Below are 24,709 nucleotides of genomic sequence, written 5' to 3'. Positions count from 1 at the left end.
GCGGCGGCGGCGCCCGGCCTTCCTCCCCTCAGGAGTTGGACGGGGCGGACGGGCTCGATGGCTCCCCTTCCCCTCTCCGCCTCCACATCCTCCGGGGGACCCGCCCTGGCGTGACCCTTTTAGACAGTAAGCCCCCTGTTGGGTAGGGACTGTCTCTATATAAGAACGGCGTTTAGGAAGCGCTTACTGGGTGCAAAGCACTGTTCTAAGCGCTGGGGAGGTTGCAAGGTGATCAGGTTCGGGGGGGCTCCCAGTCTTCGTTGCCAACTTGGACTTCCCAAGCGCTTAGTCCAGTTCCCTGCACCCAGTAAGCGCCCAATCAAGTTGATTGATTGATTGGCCCCCGCCATCATCATCATCAATCGTATTTACTGAGCGCTTACTGGGTGCTGAGCGCTGGACTAATCAATCAATCCATCCATCGTATTGATCGAGCGCTTACGGTCGTTCATTCATTCAATCGTATTTATTGAGCGCTTACTGTGTGCAGAGCACTGGACTAAGCGCTTGGGAAGTCCAAGTTGGCAACATATAGAGACGGTAGTTCATTCATTCAGTCATATTTATTGAGCGCTTACTGTGCACAGAGCACTGGACTAAGTGCTTGGGAAGTCCAAGTTGGCAACATATAGAGACGGTAGTTCATTCATTCAGTCGTATTTATTGAGCGCTCACTGTGTGCAGGGAACTGGACCAAGCGCTTGGGAAGTCCAAGTTGGCAGCATCTAGAGACAGTCCCCAGCCAAGAGCGGGCCGTCCGTCCGAGCCATGGCCAAGGCCGCCCTGCGAGGGGACGGGCCCGGCCCGGAGAACTTCCGCCAGCGGTTCCGTCGTTTTCGGTTCCAGGAGGCGGCGGGGCCCCGCGAGGCCTTCAGCCAGCTCTGGGGGCTGTGCTGCCGCTGGCTGCGGCCCGAACTGCACAGCAAGGAGCGGATCCTGGAGCTGCTGGTGCTGGAGCAGTTCCTCAGCGGCCTGCCCGACGGGCTGAGGGCCTGGGTGCGGGACCGCTGCCCCCAGAGCGGGGAGGAGGCCGTGGCCGTCGTGGAGGAGCTGGAGAGGATGCCCCACAGGCCCGGGCAGCCGGTGAGAATCAATCGATCAATCACATTTAGTGAGCACTTACTGTGTGCAGAGCACCGCAATCAATCATCAATCCATCGTATTTAGTGAGCGCTTCCTGTGTGCAGAGCACCGGACCAAGCGCTTGGGAAGTCCAAGTTGGCAACATGGAGAGACGGTCCCTACCCGACGGTGGGCTCACAGTCTAAAAGGGGGAGACAGAGAACAAAACCAAACATACTGACAAAATAAAATAAATAGAATAGATGTGCACAAATAAAGTAGATAAATAAACATATATACAGGTGCTGTGGGGAAGGGAAGGAGGTAAGACGTCCGTCCGACTGAGCGCCCGATCGACTCATTCATTCAATCTTATTCAATCAATCAATCAATCAATCGTATTTATTGAGCGCTTACTGTGTGCAGAGCAATGGACTAAGCGCTTGGGAAGTACAAGTTGGCAACATAGAGAGACAGTCCCTACCTGACAGTGGGCTCACAGTCTAAAAGGGGCAGACGGAGAACAAAACCAAACATACTGACAGAATAAAATAAATAGAATAGATGTGCACAAATAAAATAGATAGAGTAATAAATATGTGCAAACATATATACATATATACAGGTGCTGTGGGGAAGGGAAGGAGGTAAGACGTCCATCCGACTGAGCTCCCAATTGACTTGTTCATTCAATCGTATTCATTGAGCGCTTATTTTATTTTAATAGGTTTTGTTCTGTCCTCTGTCTCCCCCTTCTAGACTGTGAGCCCACCGTTGGGTAGGGACCGTCTCGTTGCCAACTTGTACTTCCCAAGTGCTTAGTCCAGTGCTCTGCACACAGTAAGCGCTCAATAAATACGACTGAATGAATGAATGAATTTATTGAGCGCTTACCGTGTGCAGAGCACTGGACTAAGCGCTTGGGAAGTCCAAGTGGGCAACATGTGGAGACGCTCCCTACCCATCAGCAGGCTCACAGTCTAGAACTGATGACTCGGTGGGCCCAGGGAGGGGCCCAGGGAAGGGAGGTGAAGAAAGACAGCAGCTTTTGGCACTGGCAGGGCAGGTTGGCACCTGTGCCTCGGTCCCCGGGGGGTGGGAGGGAGGTGTGAACATTGCCCCTCCGCAGCCCAGAAGCTTCTGAGCCTTCCATCTCCTTCCCCTCCCCACACCACCTCTATATATGTATATACGTTTGTATGTATTTATTACTCTATTTATTTTATTTGTACATATTCTATTTATTTCATTTTGTTAATATGTTTTGTCTTGTTGTCTGTCTTCCCCTTCTAGACTGTGAGCCCACTGTTGGGTAGAGACCGTCTCTATGTGTTGCCAACTTGTACTTCCCAAGCACTTAGTACAGTGCTCTGCACACAGGAAGCGCTCCTCAATAAATTCATTCATTCATTCAGTCGTATTTATTGAGCGCTTACTGTGTGCAGAGCACTGTACTAAGCGCTTGGGAAGTACAAGTTGGCAACATATAGAGACGGTTCCTACCCAGCAGTGGGCTCACAGTCTAGAAGGGGTAGACAGAGGACAGAACAAAACATATTAAAATAAAACAGAATAAATATGTACAAGTAAAATAAATAGAGTAATAAGTACATACAAACATATATACAGGTGCTGTGGGGAAGAGAAGGAGGTAAGGCGGGGGGATGGAGAGGGAGAGGAGGGGGAGAGGAAGGAGGGGGCTCAGTCTGGGAAGGCCTCCTGGAGGAGGTGAGCTCTCAGTAGGGTCTTGAAGGGAGGAAGAGAGCTAGCTTGGCGGATTTGCAGAGGGAGGGAATTCCAGGCCAGGGGGATGAAGTGAGCCAGGGGTCGATGGCGGGACAGCCGAGAACGAGGCACGGTGAGGAGATTAGCGGCAGAGAAGCGGATTGAATGAATGAATGAATGTGTATGTGCATGTGTGTGCATGCAAGCATACCTGGGGAGGGCGGAGGGGACTTAGCTCTGTACACCCCCAGAAATCCACCCCACCAAGGCCCTGAAGCAACTGGGGATGGGGCTTCTTCCAGGGACCAGTCCGTGGGCATGGGCATCCAGTGCCCTCCGAGAAGGCGGCACCCCTCAGGGGGGCTCGGGAACCGCTGAGGGTCCAGAAGGAGCGGGTGAGGAGCCCACACCGGCGGGCCCAGGAGGAACCCGGCCTGCAGGAGAAAGCCCTCCCTCTTCAGAGGAGCGGTGAGGAGCAGCCAGAACCTGGGCTGAGGGGTAGCCCCCGTCCCTCACGGGGAAGGTGACTGGACTGGGGCGGGTGGTTTCTTGGGTCATGTAGGACATCCCCCAGCGGGCGGGCATAGCATCCTCGGCTTTCGCCCCTTCCATTCAGGCTCCAGTGAAGAAGCTGCCCGTAGCTACGCTGTGGGCCCGAGGCCAGTTGTTTCACTGGTCGAGTCAGGCCCCGATGCCCTGTAGAGAGAGGCTATGAGAAGCGACTTCCCCGGCCGCTTGGGTTCACGAGCCCAGACAGCCCTCGACCTTTTCTCTGCTCAAGGGGAAAGGAAGGACCTCTGGACAGGGCCCAGTGACCACCTTCCTCTCCCCTGTCCTCTGTGGGGGTCTCTGGGCATGGATCGGGTCTTCTGAGCTCTCATACGGGTATCTGCGCAGGGGATAAGCGAGGAGCGGCGAGAAGAGAGAGGAGAGCGTGCGCAGAGCAGGAGCTGTGGAGCCTGGAGGATGAAAAGGTGGTAGGGGTGCACTGGGGCTTCGAAGAGACCAAGACCTTCCTGGCCATCCTCAGCGAGACGCAATTCTACGAGGCCCTGCGCAACTGCCACCGCAACAGTCAGCTGTACGGCACCGTGGCAGAGCGACTGCGGGAGTTCGGCTTCCTGCGCACGGCCGAGCAGTGTCGCACCAAGTTCAAGAGCCTTCAGACCAGCTACCGCAAGGTCAAGGGCGGTCTACCCCCGGACACCTGCGCCTTTTTCCGGGAGATGGATGCCCTGGTGAGCTCCCGGGCCCCGGAGCCACCCGTGGGCAGCCTGGAGGATGAGGAGGAGGAGGAAGACGAGGAGGAGGGGTGGGAGGGGCCGGACCACTCCGGGCCCGAGGGCAGCGACGCTGAGCCGGAGGAGTCGGGGGCCTGGCGAAACGATGAGGCAGCCGGGGAAGACGACTCTGACGGCGAGGAGATGGGTTTGGATGAGGTGACGCGGGCGCCTGAGAGCCCCAGCGCTCCCGTCCTATTCCAGAGCCTGAGTGGTGAGTCTCCCCCCGGCCTCCTCTCCCCACACTCTCTCCGGGGAGTCCCGTTGGCAGCCTCACCCTGGGGTTCCTTACAGGGGACTGCCCAGATGCTAATTAGCCTGGGCCCCAGCGAACCCCTGTCGTTCCGAGTCCTGGCCTGGGTATGTGCGGGTGGCACGGCTCCATCCTGTCCGAAAGCTCTGGTCTTGCCACGGTTAGGCTGTTGTGTCAGCCTCCTTGTCGAGCTCCCAGCCTCTCCCTCCTCCAGCCTTTACTCCGCGCCCGTGCTGCACAGGTCATCAATCAGTCCCTTGTACTTATCATCTTTGTGAAGCGTCGCTTGGTCCACGTCTCTCCTCTCCTCAAAACCCTCCGCTGGCTCCCTGTGTCTCATTGCGTCAAACTAAGACTCCTTCCACTCGGCTTCAAGGTGCTCCACCATCTGGTCCCCCTGCTCTCTTCTCCTGCTCCTCTCCATCCTGCTGTCTTCTTTTCTCTCAGGCCAACCTTCTTTCTGTCCCTCTCTCTCAACTTTCCCTTTGTTCCCCTGGCCTGCAACTCTCCTTCCCCACATCAGACAGACCTCAGCTGTCCCCACGTCTAAATCCATCCTTAAACCCAACCTCTTCCAACAGACCTTTTCTGGTTAATTCCCCAGCCCTCTGAGCTAGGTCTTCCAATTCTAGCACTTGCTAACTGTTCGATGTATGCTGACACTGGTTCGGCTGTATGCATCCCTGAATACGAGCTGTTTGTGTACGTTCGTGTTGATTGATTTTGACCAATCTAGTGGTAAGCTTCTCAAGGTCTGTCTCCCCGCTTAGAGTGTAGGCTTCTTGTGGGCAAGAAATGTATCACTCCCTTATTCTGTACTTCCCACACACCATGAGGGTGCTCAATAAATGCTAATACTACTGCTACTAGCGACCCTCCTCTACACCAGTGCCCTCATTGTGCAGTGGGGAAGAGAGTGCATTAAAAGCAAAAACCCGGGCAGAGGGGAAGCAAGGCCCTAGTTGGGACAAGAGACCAGAAGAAGGAAAGAGGGAAACGGGCAAGGATGGAGCAGCAGCCTCAAGCTGGCCAAGGCAGGTGGGGGTTGGCCTCCCGGGAGAGAGCGGGGGGCCCGGAGGTTGTGCCAGAGCCACGAGAAAGGGGAGCCCCATGGATCCCGGGTGAGAGTGGGCCGGGGTGAGGCGACTGTCGGCGCTGCGGCGTCCGAGGCCAAGAACCAAGGTCTTTGGCTTCACAACGGGCCCCGATCTGTGGGGCGGGAGACCGAGACCGGTACCGAAATGCTAAACCTTCCCTCCTGGGCCAGGGGTGCACTGGGGCTTTGAGGAGACCAAGACCTTCCTGGCCATCCTCAGCGAGACGCAGTTCTACGAGGCCCTGCGCAACTGCCACCGCAACAGCCGGCTGTATGGCACCGTGGCGGAGCGGCTGCGGGAGTTCGGCTTCCTCCGCTCGGCCGAGCAGTGTCGAACCAAGTTCAAGAGCCTCCAGAAGAGCTACCGCAAGGTCAAGGGCGGCCTCTCCCAGGACACGTGCGCCTTCTTCCGGGAGATGGATGCCCTGGTGAGCTCTCGGGCCCCGGAGCCACCTGTGGGCAGCCTGGAGGATGAGGAGGACGAGGAGGAGGAGGAGGAGGAGGAGGAGGAGGGATGGGAGGGGCCGGGTCACTCCGGGACAGGGGGCAGTGACACCGAGTCGGAGGAGCTGGGTGCCTGGCGACCTGGTGACGCGGCGGAGGAAGACGACTCTGACGGCGAAGAGATGGGTTTGGATGGGGTGACTTGGGCCCCCAGGAGCCCCAGCACGCCCGTCCTGTTCCGGAGCCCGAGCGGTGAGTCTCCCCTCACCTACCTCCCATTTCCCCTCTCCTCTCTCCCCTAGGGGCTGGGAGAGCTCAGAGAAATCACCGGGCTGGGAGGCCTGGGATCTCGGGTCGGCCTGGGCCCTGATTGACTGGGCCCTGCGGTCCCCCTCTCTCAGGGTTTTTGTTCCCGGCTCCCAATCCTGCCATGGGGGCCGGGCTGTGCTGGGGAGGTGGGCTGGGAGGTTGGCGGACAGGTGGTGTCCCAAGACTTCTTGGCCTCTATCTGGGCAAGGTTCTGTGCCTGTTCTCTGTACCCGAACCCTTGGGCACAGGCTTCCTTCTGTCAGCCCACAGCGGCCTGATGCCCGCCGTATTGCCCCACGGAGCTCAGGCTCCAGTGGGCCGTTGGCCCGACCTGTCCAGAAGCTGGCCTGGGGGCCTCTGCCTCTGAGCTCCTCTTAGTACCCAGACATGGTGGGTTTGCGGGAAAGGCTGGCTGTGGGCTGCGGCCTTGGGGCAGACCAGGTGCTGGCCCCCCTTGGCCCGAGGGTTATTCTCCCTGGCTCCGGAGAGGAGCCAGGGGCTGGGAGTCAGTTACTTGATTCTCCTCAACGGTCTCTCTCCCACCCTGCAGCTTGGTAACCCTGTGCCTCTTAGAATGGCTAACTTTCCCCTTGGCCTCTGCTTCCTGGTGACCTTCACTGGCCCCTCAGCCTCCACTCCCCGGTGGCCCTCACTGGCCCCCTCAGCCCTGGCCCTCAGCCTTCGCTCCCCGGTGGCCCTCACTCGCCCCTCACCCCTCAGCCTCTGCTCCCTGGGTCACAGGGCTGCAGACCTTGTCCCCCAAGGGCCTAAGGGTGAAGACCCAGCACGAGCAACTGGCTTAGTGGAGTGCTCTGTAAAGAGGAGGAGGGCCCAAGGTGAGCCATCGCCCCTCTCTTCCCCTCATCCCTGGCTCCGTCCCCCCGTTGTCTTCCTCCAGGCTTCGAGGCCGGCTACGAGGGTCAGCCAGTGCCTCAGCGGGACATTTCGGAGGAGGTGGAGCTGCACAGGATCTTGCTGGGGCGGTCGGGGCGCAGGATCCCCCCACGCGTGGCCCTGGGGCCGGGGCGGAAGCCCAGTGCCAGCGAGAGGCGGGGGAAGGTGCTGGCCCAGGAGAGGGTCTCCCGGCCGGGCGGGAGGGGCGCAGGGCAGCCACCCCCCGCGGCCGGGCCCCCGGGCCCCCCGGGCCCGAGCCCGAGCCCGAACCCGTACCGGTGTGGCGACTGCGGCAAGAGCTTCGGACGGAGTGCCCGGCTGGTCCGGCACCGCCGGATCCACACCGGCGAGAAGCCATACCACTGCCCGGACTGCGGCCGGCGTTTCCGGGACAGCTCCAACCTGATCACCCACCGGCGCACGCACACGGGAGAGCGGCCCTACGGCTGCCCCGACTGCGGAAAGCGGTTCAGCCAGAGCTCCAGCCTGGTCATCCACCGGCGCACCCACACCGGCGAGAAACCCTATGCCTGCACCCAGTGCGGCAAGCGCTTCGGCAACAGCTCCCACTTCAGCGCCCATCGGCGCACCCACACGGGCGAGAAGCCCCACGCCTGCCCTGACTGCGGCAAGCGCTTCGGCAAGAGCTCGGACCTGCGCGCCCACCGCCGGACGCACACGGGCGAGAAGCCCCACGCCTGCCCCGACTGTGGCCGTGGCTTCGGCAAGAGCTCGGCCCTCAACAAGCACCGGGCGATCCACGCCGTGGATGGGCCCCGCCCCCGGCCACCCACGGGGCCAAACTAGATCCCCCACGCCTCCAGGGCTGTTCTGCCCTGTGGGCCTCCCTCAGGGTCCGGACCTGGATCGCCCTTGAGCTGGGGCTGGAAGGGAGCCTAGGGTCCGGCCTGCTTCAGGGTTGAGTGCAGGGTGCGGTGCAGCCTCCCCGAGGAACCCGGGAGAGGAAGGAAGCCTGGGTGGGGGTGGTGGGTAGGGCCTCGAGCAGCACTGGCTTGGGACGTGCCGAGCGGGATGTGAGTCTCCCCCTGTCCCTTCTGCCCTTTTCTTCCCTCTGCCGGGATGCCCACGGTCCCCTGTGGCGGCGGCCTTGGCCTGGGGACCATCTGGTAGGTACCCAGGCAGTTTTGCTAGTGAGGGTGAACCCAGTGGGAAGTGGGGGAGGTGAGTTATTCATGTTCCCCCCACAACCAGGAGCCACCACCAGAATATTTTTTGGGCTTCCCTTTTCTCACCACTGCCCCTCACCGTGTCTCCCCAGTCACCTCAGTCCCCGAGTCCCGGAGAGGGAGCCAGTGGGCTGGGGCCTCCTGGGGCTAGGACAGGAGAGCCTCCCTTCTTCCTTGGACTCCCAAGTGCCTTGGGTGGGCATTTGCCCTCTGTGCGGGCCCAGTGACCGGTAGTGCAGCTGGGACAGACAGGAGCTGCAGCCCCACTCTTACCACTCAGAGGACGGGGGAGCCGGGGGGCTTCCCCCCACAGGTCGAGAGGCGTCCTCTCCACCGCTCGCTGTTTCCATGTACTTGTGAGGGGTACATCGGCAGGCCCGCCCCCACCCCCATCCTGTGCCCCCTGCAGTGCTGGCTCCCAGGGTGTAGCTGCTGCTCCCATTCCCACTTCCCTTGGGCGGGATCTGGGCCTTTGACGGGACCCAAGGGCTTCCCTGGAGTTTTCTGACTGGTTCGCCCTGCTGTACGCTTTGGCCCCACAACCAAACTGCAACCTGGGTGCCCCGTCCACCTGCGTCGGGTGGGGCTGACCCCTCGGGGTCGGCCCGTCTACATGCCACGGGCTATGTGTGGGGGGGACAACGTCCATGCTAAACAAGTATGCTGGAAGTAAAACCGACGGCTAGTCCCTTGGACAAGCCTCAGAATTCAGAGTGGTGCTTGGAGGGGGCCAAGGGCAGAGGTTGGGGGAGAGGTTCTGGGACACTTTTGGGGGTGGGGTGGGAGGGCATGGGGCGGAGACCTGGGGTTATGATGGAGTGAAGACCGAAGGGGACAGAGGGGCTGCCTGGGAGATGGAATGAGCTACACTTGGGGAGGCAGCTGGAAGGGAGATTAAGTTAAAGAGCCAGATGGTGGTGGGGGCCAGGACTGAGGTGGGGGTACTCCTGCATGGCCCCATTAGAATGGGAGAAGAGTAGGGCCACCCTGGACCCTCAGCCAACAGTGGAGAGAGACGCCAGAGCTACTCTGTATTCGCCTCATTCACCAGCCCCTCCCAGAAAATCTGATGCTCGGAAACAGTGAGCCGGAAGGCATCATTTTTAATATTCCACAGGGTCAGAGTTCCCCCACAAATTCAATTTCCACACTCACTTCAGCAGGTTGGACTCCATCCTGCTTGTTTAGCAGCTCGGGATCCTGCGGCTTGGGGAGCAGAGTCCCCTTGGCGGTTTCCCGCTCCCCTGATCCACCAAGTTTCTCAAAGCATAGGCATCAGACCCTTGGTCCTGTGTGTGTGTCACAGAGCACGGTGATTCCCCTGCCCTGTTCCTGGCCCCAGGTAAACCTTGTCGAGCTAGGCTAACTGGACGGAAGGGCAAATCTAAATCATACAACATCTCCAGGGTCAGTGCCATACCAATGACAGGAAGAGCTTAGCCACGGTGGGGGGAAGCTGATGGATTCATATGTAGCCATGTTTCGCAGAAAGGAGGATGCAATGCTGCCCAGATAACTTTGCCTTTTGTGACATTTTAGTTTCTACTGACCTCTGGGCTCTGGGACTGCGAAACGTCAGACTGGTCTGTCTGCTGCTGTGGTCTCCTAACAGCCTCTGCCCTGCGACCCTGCGTGAGACAGATTACTGGAGGCTGTAACATCTGTTGTGCACTGTGTGTGTCCGTCCCTTACTATCCTTTGGCCCCAGTACTGCTTGGGACTCTTGCTGTCATCCATTCTCCACTCACATTCTGTCCAGCAGGGTTGAGGGGGTGACTGTTGCCTTGGTGCCAGCAAGCTGACTGGGTGACCCACCCTTCTCAAACTTTCTGGCCTCCCTAACTCAGGGCTGCATCTTCTGAGCACCTTGTCGTGTCCCTTAGCCAAGTCCCCAGAGAGTAAGGATCTGCCTGCCGATTGCAGCGGGCGGCCCCTCAAGCAGACACGCTCAGTAGTAATGATAATAGTTATATTAAGCACTTGCTATACGCCAAATACTATACTAAGCACTGGGATAGATACAAGATCATCAAGCCAGACACTGTCCCTGCCCCACATGGGGGCTACCAGGCTACGCGTGAGGGAGAACATTTTACAGCAACCGAAGCACAGGAAAGTCAAGTGACTTGCTCTAAGTCACACAGCAGGCAGGTGGCAAAGTCTGAATTTAAACTTAGGCCTTCCGGCTCCCAGGCCCAAGCTCTTTCCACTAGGCTACCTCATTCCTGCCCCAGAACAGGCACCAAACCCTGCCAGAGAAGCAGGTGAGTGGAGTAACAGGAATCCTGAGCCTCGGCCTAATGCTCCCAAACTCCTTCCTCACCCCTTGTGGGGGTGGGGGAGAGACCTGGTATAGCCCCTCAAACTTTCGGCAGTTAAGGAGACTTGGGTTCTAGTCTTGCCTCTGGAACAGGTCTGCTGTGTGACCTCGGGCCAGTTGCTGAACTTCTCTGGGCCACAGCGGCCTCAGACATGCGGGGAAATACAAAGCACGACAGATGGCAGGGAGTGCTGGCTTTCTGCGATTACTGAGGAGGGTGTGGGGCAGCTGGGCATCTGAAACTGGACCGTCACTGAGAAGAGGGAGGGAGGAGCCTGGCTGAGGCTGAATGGGGAAGCTGTGTGGCTGTCAGCGCTGGGGTCGCCGACTGGAAAGTGCTGCCCGTGGGAACGGAGGGTGAGGTTGGCCGTGCGGGGTCTGACTGAACGGACAGCGATGGGATTGCAGGGAAAGGGTCAGTCGGACCGTTTCCCCGCTAAGGGGCCGGGCCTGCGTGGCCTCAGAGAAGTTTGCTCGAATTCCCTGAATAATTCCTCCTTCCCTTCCCCCCGGGCCTGTGGAGATGCCGTTTCGGGGGCTGCTTACAATCTAGCAGGGGAGACAGACACAGATAGATTAAAGATCGGAGGAAGAAACAGAGTGCATTGTTTATATTTGTATATAGAGCTAGAAATGCCTCGGTAGTGTGGAAGTACTGGAATGGTAGTTGAGGGACATAAACCCGGGAGAGAAGAGGAGAGGTTAATCAGGAAAGGCTGCCTGGAGGAGATGGGATTGCAGAAGAGCCGTCGAGAGCTGGGGTCTGCCAGATGTGAAGGGGTGAGCCAGGGGTTGGCAGAGGGAGCGATGAGAACACGGCAGAGTGACTAGGGTAGATTGAAAGGAGCAGAGAGTGGGAGCTGGGGGTTAGTGAGAGTGGAGCGAGGAGAAGAAAGTAAGAGAAAGCGGATGGAGCGTCTTAAAGCGAGGGTCAGGAGAGAAGGTATACCCAGTAGGCGGCCACTAAAGACGATTGATTGATGATTGATTGATCGATCTATCGGTGAGTGCTTGTATTCGGGCTGGAGTGTGCCCGCGTGAGTCTGTGCCCACCTGTCAAGAGCGGGACCTGTGTATGTCAACGAAGCTGAGCCTAAGGCGCCCCTGGGTCAACCAGAGCCCCAGAAAACCGGCCCCTTCCCTCGACCTCAAGGATCTCATCGGGGCTGCTTCCTGGGTCTTAATCTCCATCTGCTCCCCCGTGGCCAGGACCGTGGGAGAGGCAGCTGGGTCTGGATTGTCCCGGGAAGGCCCGATGGGTGGCCCAGAAGGGAAGGGGGCTTCCCCGGGCAGCCCCCGCTCTGCTGGTGGAGAGAGAGGGAAGGAGGGAGGAGATGGAGGGAGGGAGGCAGGCGAGGGGCTGGTCCCGCCAGGAGCCGAGACAAGCCGGGGGCGCTGGGCCCCTCTGCCCAGGAGTGGCAGATGTGGCATCCCCGGGGTGGGGGCGGGAATGTAACCGGGCAGGGTCCAAGCCTGCTGCCCCCCACCCCCAGTTCTCCCGGCCCGGCCACTCGAAAAGATGCTCTGAGGCCCAGCGGCCTGTCTATGTGGACCGTACTAAGGGCCTCGGCGGGCGAGCGCGCCTGGGATAAAAGTGGGGGGGGGGGAGGGGGGAAGGGGACAGGAAGTGGGGGGCGGGAAAGGGGTATGTGGGGGCCGAGGGCAGGGAGGGGAGGCAGGGGAGGCTCAGGGCTGGCGGAGGAGGCCGGGCGTCCGCGGGGTGAAGATCATGTCCAGGGATGGCCCGGTCTCTTCCGGGTGCAGAGACAGATCGTTCTTCTTCCGGACGCTCTCGATGCCGCCCTGGAGGTCCTGCACGTGGTAGCGCTGCAGCAGCGTGACGAGGATGCTCTTCATCATCACCATGGCGATGTACTTCCCCGCGCAGCTGCGCGGCCCGAACCCGAACGGCTGGAAGTAGCGGTAGGGGACCTGCAAGGGAGGGCCCGGGGGGCCGGGCCCGGGGAGAAGGGCTGAGAGAGCCGGGATCAGGGGCTGGGGAGAAGGCCTGGGGTTCTGGAGGGGAGGGCCCGGGGAGAGGGGCTGAGACGTCAGGGGTCGGGGCCAGGGGATGATAATAATAATAATAATGATGGTATTTATTAAGCACTTACTATGGGCAAAGCACTGTTCTAAGCGCTGGGGAGGTAACAAGGTGATCAAGTTGTCCCACGGGGGGCTCACAGTCTTAATCCCCATTTTACAGATGAGGTAACTGAGGCCCAGAGAAGTTAAGTGACTTGCCCCAATTTACACAGCTGACAAGTGGCGGAGTGGGGATTTGACCTCATGACCTTTGACTCTGAAGCCCAGGCTCTTTCCACTAAGAGAAGGCCTGGGGCTCTGGCGAGGGGACCTGTGGGGAGGGGAGGGCCCGGGGAGAATGGCTGAGAGAGCCGGGGTCAGGGGGCGGGTCGCTTACGTTCTTGGCGAAGTTCTCCAGGGTGAACTCGTCGGGTTTGGGGAAGAACTCCCGGCGGTGCATGCGGCCGATGTTGAGGATGATGTTGGTGCCCTTCTTGACCGGGTAGCCGTCGATCACGTCGTCTCGCAGGGCCTTGCGCATGACCAGGTCGACCACGGGCTGGTAGCGCATGCTCTCGTAGATGAAGCTCTCCACCACTTTCAGCTTCTGCATGTCCTCGATCTCGATGTCCCGGTCGCCTGCCGGGCCCGCAGCGACGCGGCTCAGGCCGGGAGCCCTCGGGCTCCCTGGCGGGGGGACGGAGCGCAAGCTGGCCCCTGGGCCCTGCGCTCAGGAGCGGCTCCACCGGAGGGCGGCTCACTGGGCCAGCCCGGGGGCGGGGGGTGGGGGAGTGCAGCTTGGGGTCGGGGGGCACAGCCCCCACCCTCACCAATCTCCATCCGGATCTCCTCCACGATAGCCTGCTCGACGTTGGGGTGCTTGGCGATGAGCAGCAGCATGAAGAAGATGGTTACGGACAAGGTGTCGGGAGCGGCGATCAGCATCTCCAACATGCACTGGTTCACGTTCTCCCTGGTCAGATCCCCGCGGCCCTGGAAGATACGGCCGGGACGCTCTCTGGATGAAGCCTCCCCCCCGCCCCCACCCCCCACCCCCACCCCCACGGTGGGGACCCCGGGGCAGAGTCGGCCAGACCAACTGGTGGGGGGCCAGGGGTCAACGGGCAGGCCTGGTGGGCTCTGAGACACAGGGGCGGCTGAGGGGAAGGGTGGGTGGGAAACTGTGCTCTTACCACTATCCACAGATGATTCCCAAGTCTCCCTCTCCAGCCTCGCCTCTCGCCTTCTCTGCGGTCTCACATTTTCTCTCGACTTGAGGACATCTCTATCTGGATGTCACTCCGACACCTCCAAATCACGTCTCCCCCAAGAGGCCTTCCTCGACTAACCCCTCATTACCCCATTCATTCATTCACTCAATCGTATTTACTGAGCGCTTACTGTGTGCAGAACACTGTACTCCTATTTGCCCTCCACTCTGCATCGTACCTGCACTTGACTCTGTAGTCGGTCAGTGGGTTGTAGTCTGTATCTTTTCCCCATTTAATATTCACCCCACCCTCAGCATTCATGCACACCATCATCCCTCAGGATGGTAAGCTCCCTGTGTCTGTTATATTGTTCTACTGTACTCTTCCCAAGCCTTAGTACAGTGCTTTGCATACAGTAAGTGCTCAATAAATACTACTGGCTGATCGACCCTAACTTTATTTATTTTAATGTCTGTCTCCTCCTCTACTCCATAAGCAGGGACTGTATCTTGCAACTCTGTTGTCCTCTCCCAAGCTGTCAGTAGCATGCTCTGCACACAGTAGGCGCTCAATAAACACCATTGATTTGTCGATCAGTCGGAGTGGGGGTGAGCCACGGCTGGAGGGAGGCCAGTTTCTGGGCAGTGCGAGGGGCCAAACCAAGCCAGTTGGTTTCTGGCCACTACGTCAGATGGTCTGGGCTCCACGGAGCCACTGTACTGGGAGGAAGAGGAGCATGAGCAGACAGGGCAGGTGGGCTAGAGGGATCGCCCCCCGGCCCTGGGGGGCTTGATGGCACCGGTTGGGGGGTGCACTTTCGGGGCCGAACCTGGGCAAAGATCAACTGCGAGGCAAAGTCCACGTAGTCTTCCAGCTTCTCAGCCGCCGAGAGGCGGAGTCTCTTCTCATCCAACAGGGTCTCCATGACGTCTTGGAGCTCCTTGCTGCAAGCGAGTGGACAGAAATCAATCATCAATCAATCAAGTCATCGATGGCGTTCATAGGCTGTGGGCAGAACCCTTGGGAGAGTCCAATAGGATAGAGTTGGTAGAACCACGATCCCTGCCCTCAAGGAACTTAACAAATGGAGAAGGAAGCAGGCATCCCTGTCCCAGAGGGCCTCACAGGCTAAGGGGGAAGGAAGGAGAACAGATTTAGAGGAAGGCAACCACTGCACTGCTTTGCCATTTTCTTCTGAAACCACTGGACGTGACAGATTACAGGATACTGTTCTCCTCCAAGCACTTAATACAGCGCTCTGCACACAGCAAACTCTCAGTAGATAAAATTGGTTGATACTAGCTGAAAGGACCAATGTTAGCATTCTTTAGGTTCTTGTTACAACTCCCAGCACACATCCCTGTTGTCCTTCCCTCTTACTGAGAAATCGCTCAGATAACACTTTCAGTCACGACAGTCACATTTATCGCAAAGCTTCTTGTTACACTTAGAGAACAGTGCTCAGCACTTAGAACAGTACTTGGCACATAGTAAGCACTTAAATACCATTATTATTATTATTATACTGTTTTTATTCTTCATGTTCACATCACGTCAGTCACTTGGAGGGAGAAAGTTGCTTATAATTAAATAGAACTAGTGACGTTTCTAAAATAGAAATCCTTTATGCAGGCTTTTCCTTTTTTTTAAAATGTGGTATTGGTTAAGTGTTTACTATGTGCCAGGCACTGTACTAAGAGCTAGGGTAGATATAAGCTAATCAGTTTGGACACAGCCCATGTCCCACATGGGGCTCACAGTCTAAATCCCCATTTTGCAGATGAGGTAGCTGAGGCCCAGAGTAATTCAGTGACTTGTCCAAGGTCGTAGAGCAGACAAGTGGTGGAGCCAGGATTAGAACGCAGGTTCTTCTGACATCCAGGCCCGTGCTCCCTTAACACACTTTTTCTTCTATTGGCATTTTTTTAATGGGGCAGTGAGCGTCCAAATCCCTTGTCTCTGAGCAACTCCGGCTGGGGACGACCCCAATCTGAATGCTTCCTTAGAAACCTGCATTTCAGTCAACTCATTCAAAACCAGACACAATCTCATCTCAATCCAGACCTGGGGGAGAATGCGCTGAGACCCTCAACCTCAGGGAAAGCCCCTGAAGTGACGTTGGATTAGGCTGATGCTAAATCGCTTCCAAGGAAGAAGAAAGAAGTTGAGTACATTATTCATTATTACTGAGATACTACAGACCAGGAGGGTGTACTCGGGTCGGGGGTGGGGTGGGGGGGAGAGGGTGTCAAGAAGCCCTTTGGGATGTGCCATTCCCACGGCCCATCCCAGCCCGCAGGGGCGACCCCCTCACCCCCCCCACCCCCTCGGCCCACATATCCTTTCCCCAGTAAAGGCGGGGAGTGCACTGCAGCTCCCTGGTCTTGGGCAGAGGAAGCAATGCTCTGGGCCCTTTCTCGTGGGATTCCTCTGCAGGACAGACCCCCTGGCAGTCACTGCCCCCATCCATGCTCCATTGTAACTGGCCTGCCAGCGCGGGCAGGGGAGACTTGCCTCCAGAGAGGAAGAGCTCCATCCAGGCCGACATGCCCTCCCCTAGCCCCATGAACTGTTTTTTTAATGGTATTTGTTAAGCCCTTATTATGTGCCAGCACGGTACTAATCCCTGGGGGAGATAACAATTATGGTATTCATTAAGTGTAGTATATGTTATTTGTTACTATCTCCAGGTACTATAGTAAATGCTGGGGTGGATACAAGCATATCGGGTTGGACACAGTCTCTGAATCATGTGGGGCTCACAGTCTCAATCCCCATTTTACAGATGAGGTAACTGAGGCCCAGAGAAGTGAAGTGACTTGTCCAAGGTCAAACAGCAGACACGTGAGGAAGCTGGGATTAGAACCCATGATGACCTCCTGACTCTCAGACTTACGCTGTAGCCACTACACCACAGAGAAGCAAAGTGACCTGCCCAAAGTCACACAGCAGATACGTGGTAGAACCAAGATTAGAACCCAGGTCTTTCTGACTCTCAGGCCTATCCGCTAGGCCAAACTGCTTCCTGGCCTGGTTTAGGAGTGCTCCCCCTGCCCCACAACATCGTCGCCACACCCCCACAAGATTCTGAAAGCAGGAGGAGGTTGGTAAGAGAAGGAAGGTTTGGGAAAGGTTTGGGAAGGAAGGTTCAGGCAAAAACTCCTCACCTTCAGCTTCAAGGCTGTCCATCACCTCGCCCCCTCCTACCTCACCTACCTTCTGTCCTTCTCCAGCCCAGCCCGCACCCTCCGCTCCTCTGCCCCTAATCTCCTCACCTGGCCTCGTTCTCGCCTGTCCCACCGTCGACCCCCGGCCCACGTCATTCCGTTGGCCTGGAATGCCCTCCCTCTGCACATCCGCCAAGCTAGCTCTCTTCCTCCCTTCGAGGCCCTACTGAGAGCTCACCTCCTCCAGGAGGCCTTCCCACACTGAGCCCCCGCCTTCCTCTCCCCCTCCTCCCCCTCCCCATCCCCCCGCCTTACCTCCTTCCCCTCCCCACAGCACCTGTATATATGTACATATGTTTGTACGTATTTATTACTCTATTTATTTATTTTATTTGTACATATTTATTTTATTTTGTTAATATGTTTTGTTCTCTGTCACCCCCTTCTAGACTGTGAGCCCACTGTTGGGTCGGAACTGTTTCTATGTGTTGCCAACTTGTACTTCCCAAGCGCTTAGTACAGTGCTCTGCACACAGTAAGCGCTCAATAAATACAATTGAATGAATGAATGAAATATGTGGGAGCCGCCTGGGCCCCAGTGGCTGGAATGGCAGCAGGAGGCATTGGGATTAGGTTTACAGAAAGTGAGGTATCTGGGGGCTTCAGAGGCCCTTGTACAGTGGGTTCTGACTGAGCTATTGGGGCGAAAGCATCTGAGAGTGAAAGCATCTGAAAGCATCTCCTCCTGCCTTCAGGACATCTCCATATGGATGTCTGCCCGCCACCTAAAGCTCAACATGTCGAAGACTGAACTCCTTGTCTTCCCTCCCAAACCTTGCCCTCTCCCTGACTTTCCCATCTCTGTTGACGGCACTACCATCCTTCTCATCTCACAAGCCCGCAACCTTGGTGTCATCCTCGACTCCGCTCTCTCATTCACCCCACACATCCAAGCCGTGACCAAAACCTGCCGGTCTCAGCTCCACAACATTGCCAAGATCTGCCTTTTCCTCTCCATCCCAACCGCTACCCTGCTCATTCAAGCTCTCATCCTATCCCGTCTGGACTACTGCATCAGCCTTCTCTCTGATCTCCCATCCTCGTGTCTCTCTCCACTTCAATCCATACCTCATGCTGCTGCCCGGATGGTCTTTGTCCAGAAACGCTCTGGGCATGTTACTCCCCTCCTCAAAAATCTCCAGTGGCTACCAATCAATCTGCGCATCAGGCAGAAACTCCTCACCCTCGGCTTTAAGGCTCTCCATCACCTCGCCCCCTCCTACCTCACCTCCCTTCTCTCCTTCTACAGCCCAGTCTGCACCTTCCGCTCCTCCACCGCTGATCTCCTCACCGTACCTCGCTCTCGCCTGTCCCGCCATCGACCCCCGGTCCACGTCATCCCCCGGGCCTGGAATGCCCTCCCTCTGCCCATCCGCCAAGCTAGCTCTCTTCCTCCCTTCAAGGCCCTGCTGAGAGCTCACCTCCTCCAGGAGGCCTTCCCAGACTGAGCCCCTTCCTTCCTCTCCCCCTCGTCCCCCTCTCCATCCCCCCCATCTTACCTCCTTCCGGTCCCCACAGCACCTGTATATATGTATATATGTTTGTACATATTTTTTTTACTCTATTTATTTATTTCTTTTATTTGTACATATCTATTCTATTTATTTTATTTTGTTAGTATGTTTGGTTTTGTTCTCTGTCTCCCCCTTTTAGACTGTGAGCCCACTGTTGGGTAGGGACTGTGTCTATGTGTTGCCAATTTGTACTTCCCAAGCGCTTAGTACAGTGCTCTGCACATAGTAAGCGCTCAATAAATATGATTGATGATGATGATGATGAGAGTGAGGGGCGGCAGAGAATGAGGAGTGGGAGGCGGTATACAGTCAACCCGGGATGCCGTGGTACTTACATGGACTTTGCGTACTTTTTGTACAGCCAAGAGACCTTGAAGAAGATGTCGGGCTTGAGGAGGAGCGCCTGCCAGGCATTGAAATAGTTCTGGATTTTCATCACTATCTCCGACTCTAGAGACAGGTAGGGGATGGGGGGTGGGCAGGGTGTCACCCGAGGTCTCCAGGGGCCTCGGGGGTCAGCATTGGCCGGAGAAGGCCCTGAGAACTGGGTCAGCTGGGGGATAGAGGGCAGGGGGCTGGAAGGGGCAGGGGGACAGTTGAGGGGGGGGGGTCCATATCGTCCATGGAGATCCCCAGGAACAGGGCATTGGAGTTGTCCTGTGTTTGAAGAGGTGGGGGCTGGGGAGATCCCTACCATCCAAGGGGATGGATCCCTTCCATCCATGCGAATCCCCAGGAACAGGACAATGGAGGTGTCTGGGAGGGTGGGGGATGGAGACGTGGGGGCCTTGGGGCTGGAGGGGATCCCTACTGTCCATGGGGATCCCCAGGAAAAAGGCATTGGAGGTGTCCAGCGATGGGACAGGGGATGGAGAGGTGGGGGCTGGGGAGCAGAGGGTCCCTACCATCCATGGGGATCCCCAGGAACAGGGCATTGGAGGTGTTCAGCATGATGCGGCGCATGAGAGTCAGCACTCTGATGTAGCCCAGCTCGTTGGTCACTTCATTCAACTTGTCCAGGTGTGTGATGGTGGACTGCACGCACGTGGCCACCATGTGCACGAGGCCCGGGCCGGACAGGGCTGCATGGCCCGCGGGGACAGGGACACAGACACGGACAAGGACCCTGTCAGCAGAGAACGGCCCATCCTGGCCACGAGGCTGATGGGTTCTGGTCGGGGTGGCCGTTGGGTGACGGCCGGGTTGGGGAGGGGGGCGTTCCCGGACCCCTCAGGATCACCCTTAGCCACTGCCAGGTGGACCCCCTCAGGTCCCGGGACGTTTGCTCAGAGACAGGCCCGGTGGATAGAGCACGGGTCTGGGGAGAAGACCCCCATTCGAGTCCCCCCTTCTGGCCTGCTCTCTTGGGCCTCAGTGTCCTTCTCTGTAAAATGGGGGCACAAATATCTCCTTTTCCCTTCCTCATGGGGCTGGATCAAGAGTTCTAAGATAGAGAAGCAGCGTGGTTCGGCGGAAAGAGCACGGGCTTTGGAGTCAGAAGTCATGGGTTCAAATCCCGACTCCACCATTTGTCAGCTGTGTGACTTTGGGCAAGTCACTTAACTTCTCTGAGCCTCAGTTACCTCATCTGTACAATGGGGATTAATACTGTGAACCCCACGTGGGACAACCTGATCACTTTGTATCCCCCCAGCGCTTAGAGCAGTGCTTTGCACATAGTAAGCGCTTAACAAATGCCAACATTATTATTATTATTATTATTCTCTGTGCCCCAGTTACCTGTAAAATGGGGATTAAGACTGTGAGCCCCACGTGGGACAAACTGATCACCTTGTAACCTCCCCAGCGCTTAGAACAGTGCTTTGCACATAGTAAGCGCTTAACAAATACCATTATTATTATTATTATTAATTCCTGGAAAAGAGTTTGGAGAAAAGAAAGTTCCTGCCCGATTCCGGGGCTTATTCCTCTGATGTTCCTGGGGTGAAGGAGAGGAAACCCCTTCCCACAGCTCTTCCCGCAGGTTTGCCCGGACCGGGGGTGGCTCGGGGAGAGGGCCCAGGGAGGAGAGGGGAGCGTTCAGCTGGCTACCTGTGTATATGTATATATGTTTGTACATATTTATTACTCTATTTATTTATTTTTTTACTTGTACATATCTATTCTATTTATTTTATTTTGTTAATATATTTGGTTTTGTTTTCTGTGTCCCCCTTCTAGACTGTGAGCCCACTGTTGGGTAGGGACTGTCTCTATATGTTGCCAACTTGGACTTCCCAAATGCTTAGTACAGTGCTCTGCACACAGTAAACGCTCAATAAATACGACTGATTGATTGATATGTTTGTACATATTTATTACTCTATTTATCTTACTTGTACATATCTATTCTATTTATTTTATTTTGTTAATATATTTGGTTTTGTTCTCTGTGTCCCCCTTCTAGACTGTGAGCCCACTGTTGGGTCGGGACTGTCTCTATACGTTGCCAACTTGTACTTCCCAAGCGCTTCGTACAGTGCTCTGCGCATAGTAAGCGCTCAATAAATACGATTGATGATGATCGATGATGCCAACTTGTCCTTCCCAAGCGCTTAGTACAGTGCTCTGCGCACAGTAAGCGCTCAGTACACACGATTGGTTGATTACCTTTGGTGAAGAAGGGTCGGACGGCTTTCCAGAGGGTGGGGTTGTTGTTGAAGATGATGCCCTTCTCGTGCATGCCGATACATTGCAGGCCCAGCTTGCTGCCGAAGCGGCAGCTGTAGTGGTTGTGCTTCATGACGTGGAACATGCTGGACGACCTGAGGGGAGGGGGCAGCGGCTGAGCCCGGCCCGCGGCCGCCCGAAGCAGGCGAGGCCCCGACCCGCCGGGCCGTCCCGGCAGCGGCCTGTAGGGGGAGCCAAGGGCCGGCAGCAGCGGAGCCTCCCCGGGCTCGCGGGGCCGAAGGTAGCTGTCCCCAGTCCTGCCGGGGGGTGGGCGTGGAGCTCAGTACACCCCCCCCAACACACACACACACACACACACACACACACACACACACACACACACCCTCCCCTCACCCTCCGTCCAGGTCCCCGGACCTTTGGACTAGTGGCCTCCTGAAAAACCTCCCTCATAGTTAGAGCTGGACCAGCCAACACTCCGGGAAAGATAATAATGATGACGATGGCATGTATTAAGCGCCTACTATGTGCAGAGCACTGTTCTAAGCGCCGGGGAGGTTGCAAGGTGATCAGGTTGTCCCTCGGGGTGGGGGGGAGGGGCTCACAGTCTTAATCCCCGTTTTACAGGTGAGGGAACTGAGGCCCAGAGAAGTGAAGCGACTTGCCCCAAGTCACACAGCTGACAAGTGGCGGAGCCGGGATTTGAATCCATGACCTCTGACTCCAAAGCTCGGGCTCTTTCCACTGAGCCACGCAACTCAACCTGCCCCCCAGACTATCCGACACCCCCGATCGCCCCCCTTCATCCCTGGCCCTCCCCCGGTGACCCAGGAAGGACCATCCGGCACCCCTGACTCTCCCCTCTCCATCTCTGGCCCTCCCCCGGTGAACCAGGAAGGACCATCCGGCACCCCTGACTCTCCCCTCTCCATCTCTGGCCCACCCCCGGTGGCCCAGGAAGGACCATCCGGCACCCCGTACTCGCCCCTCTCCATCCCTGACTCTCCTCCGGTGACCCAGCCCGGACCATCCAACCGCCCTGACTCCCCCTTCTCCACCTCTGACTCTCCCCTAGTGTCCCAGCCCGAACCATCCAAACAATCCTCGTCCCCCCCGGCACGACCCTCACTTGCTGATGATGAGCGTCTCCTCGCCGCTTATCCAGACGCGCATGAACTCTCCGTACATGCGGTTGTAATAGTTGCAGGCGCTGCCGATCCCCATCCACAGGAACCTGCCGTGGGACACCAGGGGCCCGAGCCCCAGGCAGTACCCGGGACCTGCGGAAGGCAGGCAGGCAGGTGGCCCTCCAGGTCCAGAGTGGCCCCTCCGCCCTCTCGCCCGGCCGGGGGTCCCCGCCCAGAGAAGCGGGGGGCCGCAGCCCCCTCTCCGCCCGGAAGCCCTTCTCCCCACCGGCCCCAGGTCCCTGGAAATGCAGTGCTATCAGGGGGAGGGTGGAGTGGCGGTGGAGACAATTGTCCGGAGATTTTGGTGCCGCCCCTGCTTGGGCCTCCGAGGCCGAGGCCCGCCGGGGCTTTCGGCTGGGGTCATCATCATCATCATCAATCGTATTTATTGAGCGCTTTCTATGTGCGGAGCACTGTACTAAGCGCTTGGGAAGTACAAATTGGCAACATATAGAGACTGTCCCTACCCAACAGTGGGCTCACAGTCTAAAAGGTCGTCAGGGTGGGACCCGGGGCGCGGGGCATTACCTCCTCTCCGCCGCCCCAGGCTGGAGAACCGTGCGGGGGAGTGGTGCTGCGGCCCTGCCTCAGTTTACCTGGAATGGCGGCAGCGTCCCGGCCGCTCCAGAGCGCGAGCAGGGTGCCGGCCAGGAGGAGGACGAGCAGCAGCAGCAGCAGCGTCAGGGTGGCGGCGGCGGGGCGAGGCCCGGCCTCGGGCAGGAGGCCGGCCAGGTTGAGCTGCGCCCATCGGAGCCCGTCCAGCAGCATCGCGGCGGGGCCCGGGCCCGGGGCAGCGAACCTGGCAGCCAGCCGGGACACGGGCCGGAGTTGGACTGGGCTCGCCCGCCCCCCGCCGCCGCCCCCGGCCTTTTACCCTGCCCCGAGCTGGCGGGGGAGGGGGTCGGGCCGGGGGGGCTCTGGCTTCCCTGCCCGCCTCGACCCAGACGCGCCTCGGGGGGCGAGTCAAAACAGACCGAGATAGCCCCGGCTGCGCAGCCGACGGTGGCCTTGGGTCTTGAGGAGCTCGGTCCGAGGGAATCTCTATCGCAATCTCCAAGGGCGGGGGGCGGCGGGGAGCCGCAAGAGGAGGGAGGGGGGACAGGCCCCAGCCGTCCGCAACCCCAGCTCGGAGCCGAACACGGAAGATGAAAGGCGCTGTGGGGATGCATGTGTGTCTGGGGGTGGGGGGTGGAGGGGAAGGTGTAAATGTGTGTGTGTAGGGGAGGTTGGGGGTGTTTTGTATAGGGGGGGAGGGAGGATGCCGTCACAGTCTGCCCTCCCGTCCCTTCTCCCCCAATTTCTCTTCTTCAGTTCACCTCTTTTGCTCGTCCCAAAGGCGCCAGCATTCCCCACTTCACCATCTCCCTCCCTGCCCAGGCTCCTTGGCCTCGCCGCCTCCCCCGGGCCCCTGCCTGTCCTCGGCCCTCACCTGTCCCCGACGCCTGTCTGTCTTGGGTTCCTGCGTGTCCTCGGTTCCTCTCTGTCCTGGGCCCCTGACCGTCCCAGACCCCTGCCCCTTCTCAGTTTCTGGAAGAGGAAAATGCGGCCTATCGACAAGGTGGGGTTGTTACCCCAGGGTCCTAGAGGGACGGGGCTAGGGTCTATGGATCGAAACGCAACCCTATCAATCGTATTTATTGAGCGCTTACTGTGTGCAGAGCACTGTACTAAGCGCTTGGGAAGTCCAAGTTGGCAACATACAGAGACAGTCCCTACCCAACAGTGGGCTCACAGTCTAGAAGGGGGAGACAGAGAACAAAACCAAACATACTAACAAAATAAAATAAATAGAATAGATATGTACAAGTAAAATAAATAAATAAATAATTAGAGTAACAAATATGTACAAACATATATACATATATACAGGTGCTGTGGGGAAGGGAAGGAGGTAAGCTGGGGGGTGGAGAGGGGGACGAGGGGGAGAGGAAGGAAGGGGCTCAGTCTGGGAAGGCCTCCTGGAGGAGGTGAGCTCTCAGTAGGGCCTTGAAGGGAGGAAGAGAGCTAGCTTGGCGGATGGGCAGAGGGAGGGCATTCCAGGCCCGGGGGATGACGTGGGCCGGGAGTCGATGGCGGGACAGGCGAGAACGAGGTACGGTGAGGAGATTAGCGGCAGAGGAGCGGACCCTAGTCACCCTGAAACCCTTCAACCTCCAGGTCATCCCTCCCGGGCCCCCGGGCCCTCGCTTGGGTTTTCATTCATTCAATCGTATTTATTGAGCGCTTACTATGTGCAGAGCACTGGACTAAGCGCTTGGGAAATACAAGTCGGCAAATATACAAATATATGCAAGTGCTGTGGGGAGGGGAAGGAGATAGGGCAGAGGAGGGATGGGGAGGAGAGGAA

The 24,709-nt window shown here is 57.7% G+C and overlaps 2 protein-coding genes across 2 annotated transcripts; one reads left to right on the top strand and one right to left on the bottom strand.

Moving 5' to 3' along the window:
- Positions 1-695: 695 nt before the first annotated feature.
- On the top strand, positions 696-8,927 carry ZSCAN29 (zinc finger and SCAN domain containing 29). Its single transcript, XM_038750672.1, has 10 exons — positions 696-1,083; positions 3,090-3,255; positions 3,685-4,281; positions 5,588-5,902; positions 5,960-6,112; positions 6,262-6,315; positions 6,418-6,482; positions 6,720-6,723; positions 6,835-6,942; positions 7,068-8,927. The coding sequence occupies exons 1-10, from the start codon at positions 769-771 to the stop codon at positions 7,868-7,870; spliced, it is 2,580 nt and encodes an 859-aa protein (XP_038606600.1). The 5' UTR covers positions 696-768; the 3' UTR covers positions 7,871-8,927.
- Positions 8,928-12,256: 3,329 nt separating this feature from the next.
- Positions 12,257-23,130, bottom strand: LOC119931561 (aromatase). The gene is made up of 9 exons (XM_038750333.1): positions 22,959-23,130; positions 22,305-22,455; positions 21,158-21,312; positions 19,453-19,629; positions 18,883-18,997; positions 14,636-14,750; positions 13,426-13,588; positions 12,993-13,234; positions 12,257-12,502 (listed from the first exon to the last, which is right to left on the bottom strand). Exons 1-9 carry the CDS (start codon positions 23,128-23,130, stop codon positions 12,257-12,259), a joined length of 1,536 nt encoding a protein of 511 aa, XP_038606261.1.
- Positions 23,131-24,709: the final 1,579 nt, after the last annotated feature.

The sequence above is a fragment of the Tachyglossus aculeatus genome, chromosome 8 (genome assembly GCF_015852505.1).
Source record: "Tachyglossus aculeatus isolate mTacAcu1 chromosome 8, mTacAcu1.pri, whole genome shotgun sequence".
NCBI classification, from domain to species: Eukaryota; Metazoa; Chordata; class Mammalia; order Monotremata; family Tachyglossidae; genus Tachyglossus; species Tachyglossus aculeatus.
This window is presented reverse-complemented; position numbering and strand designations above follow the sequence as displayed.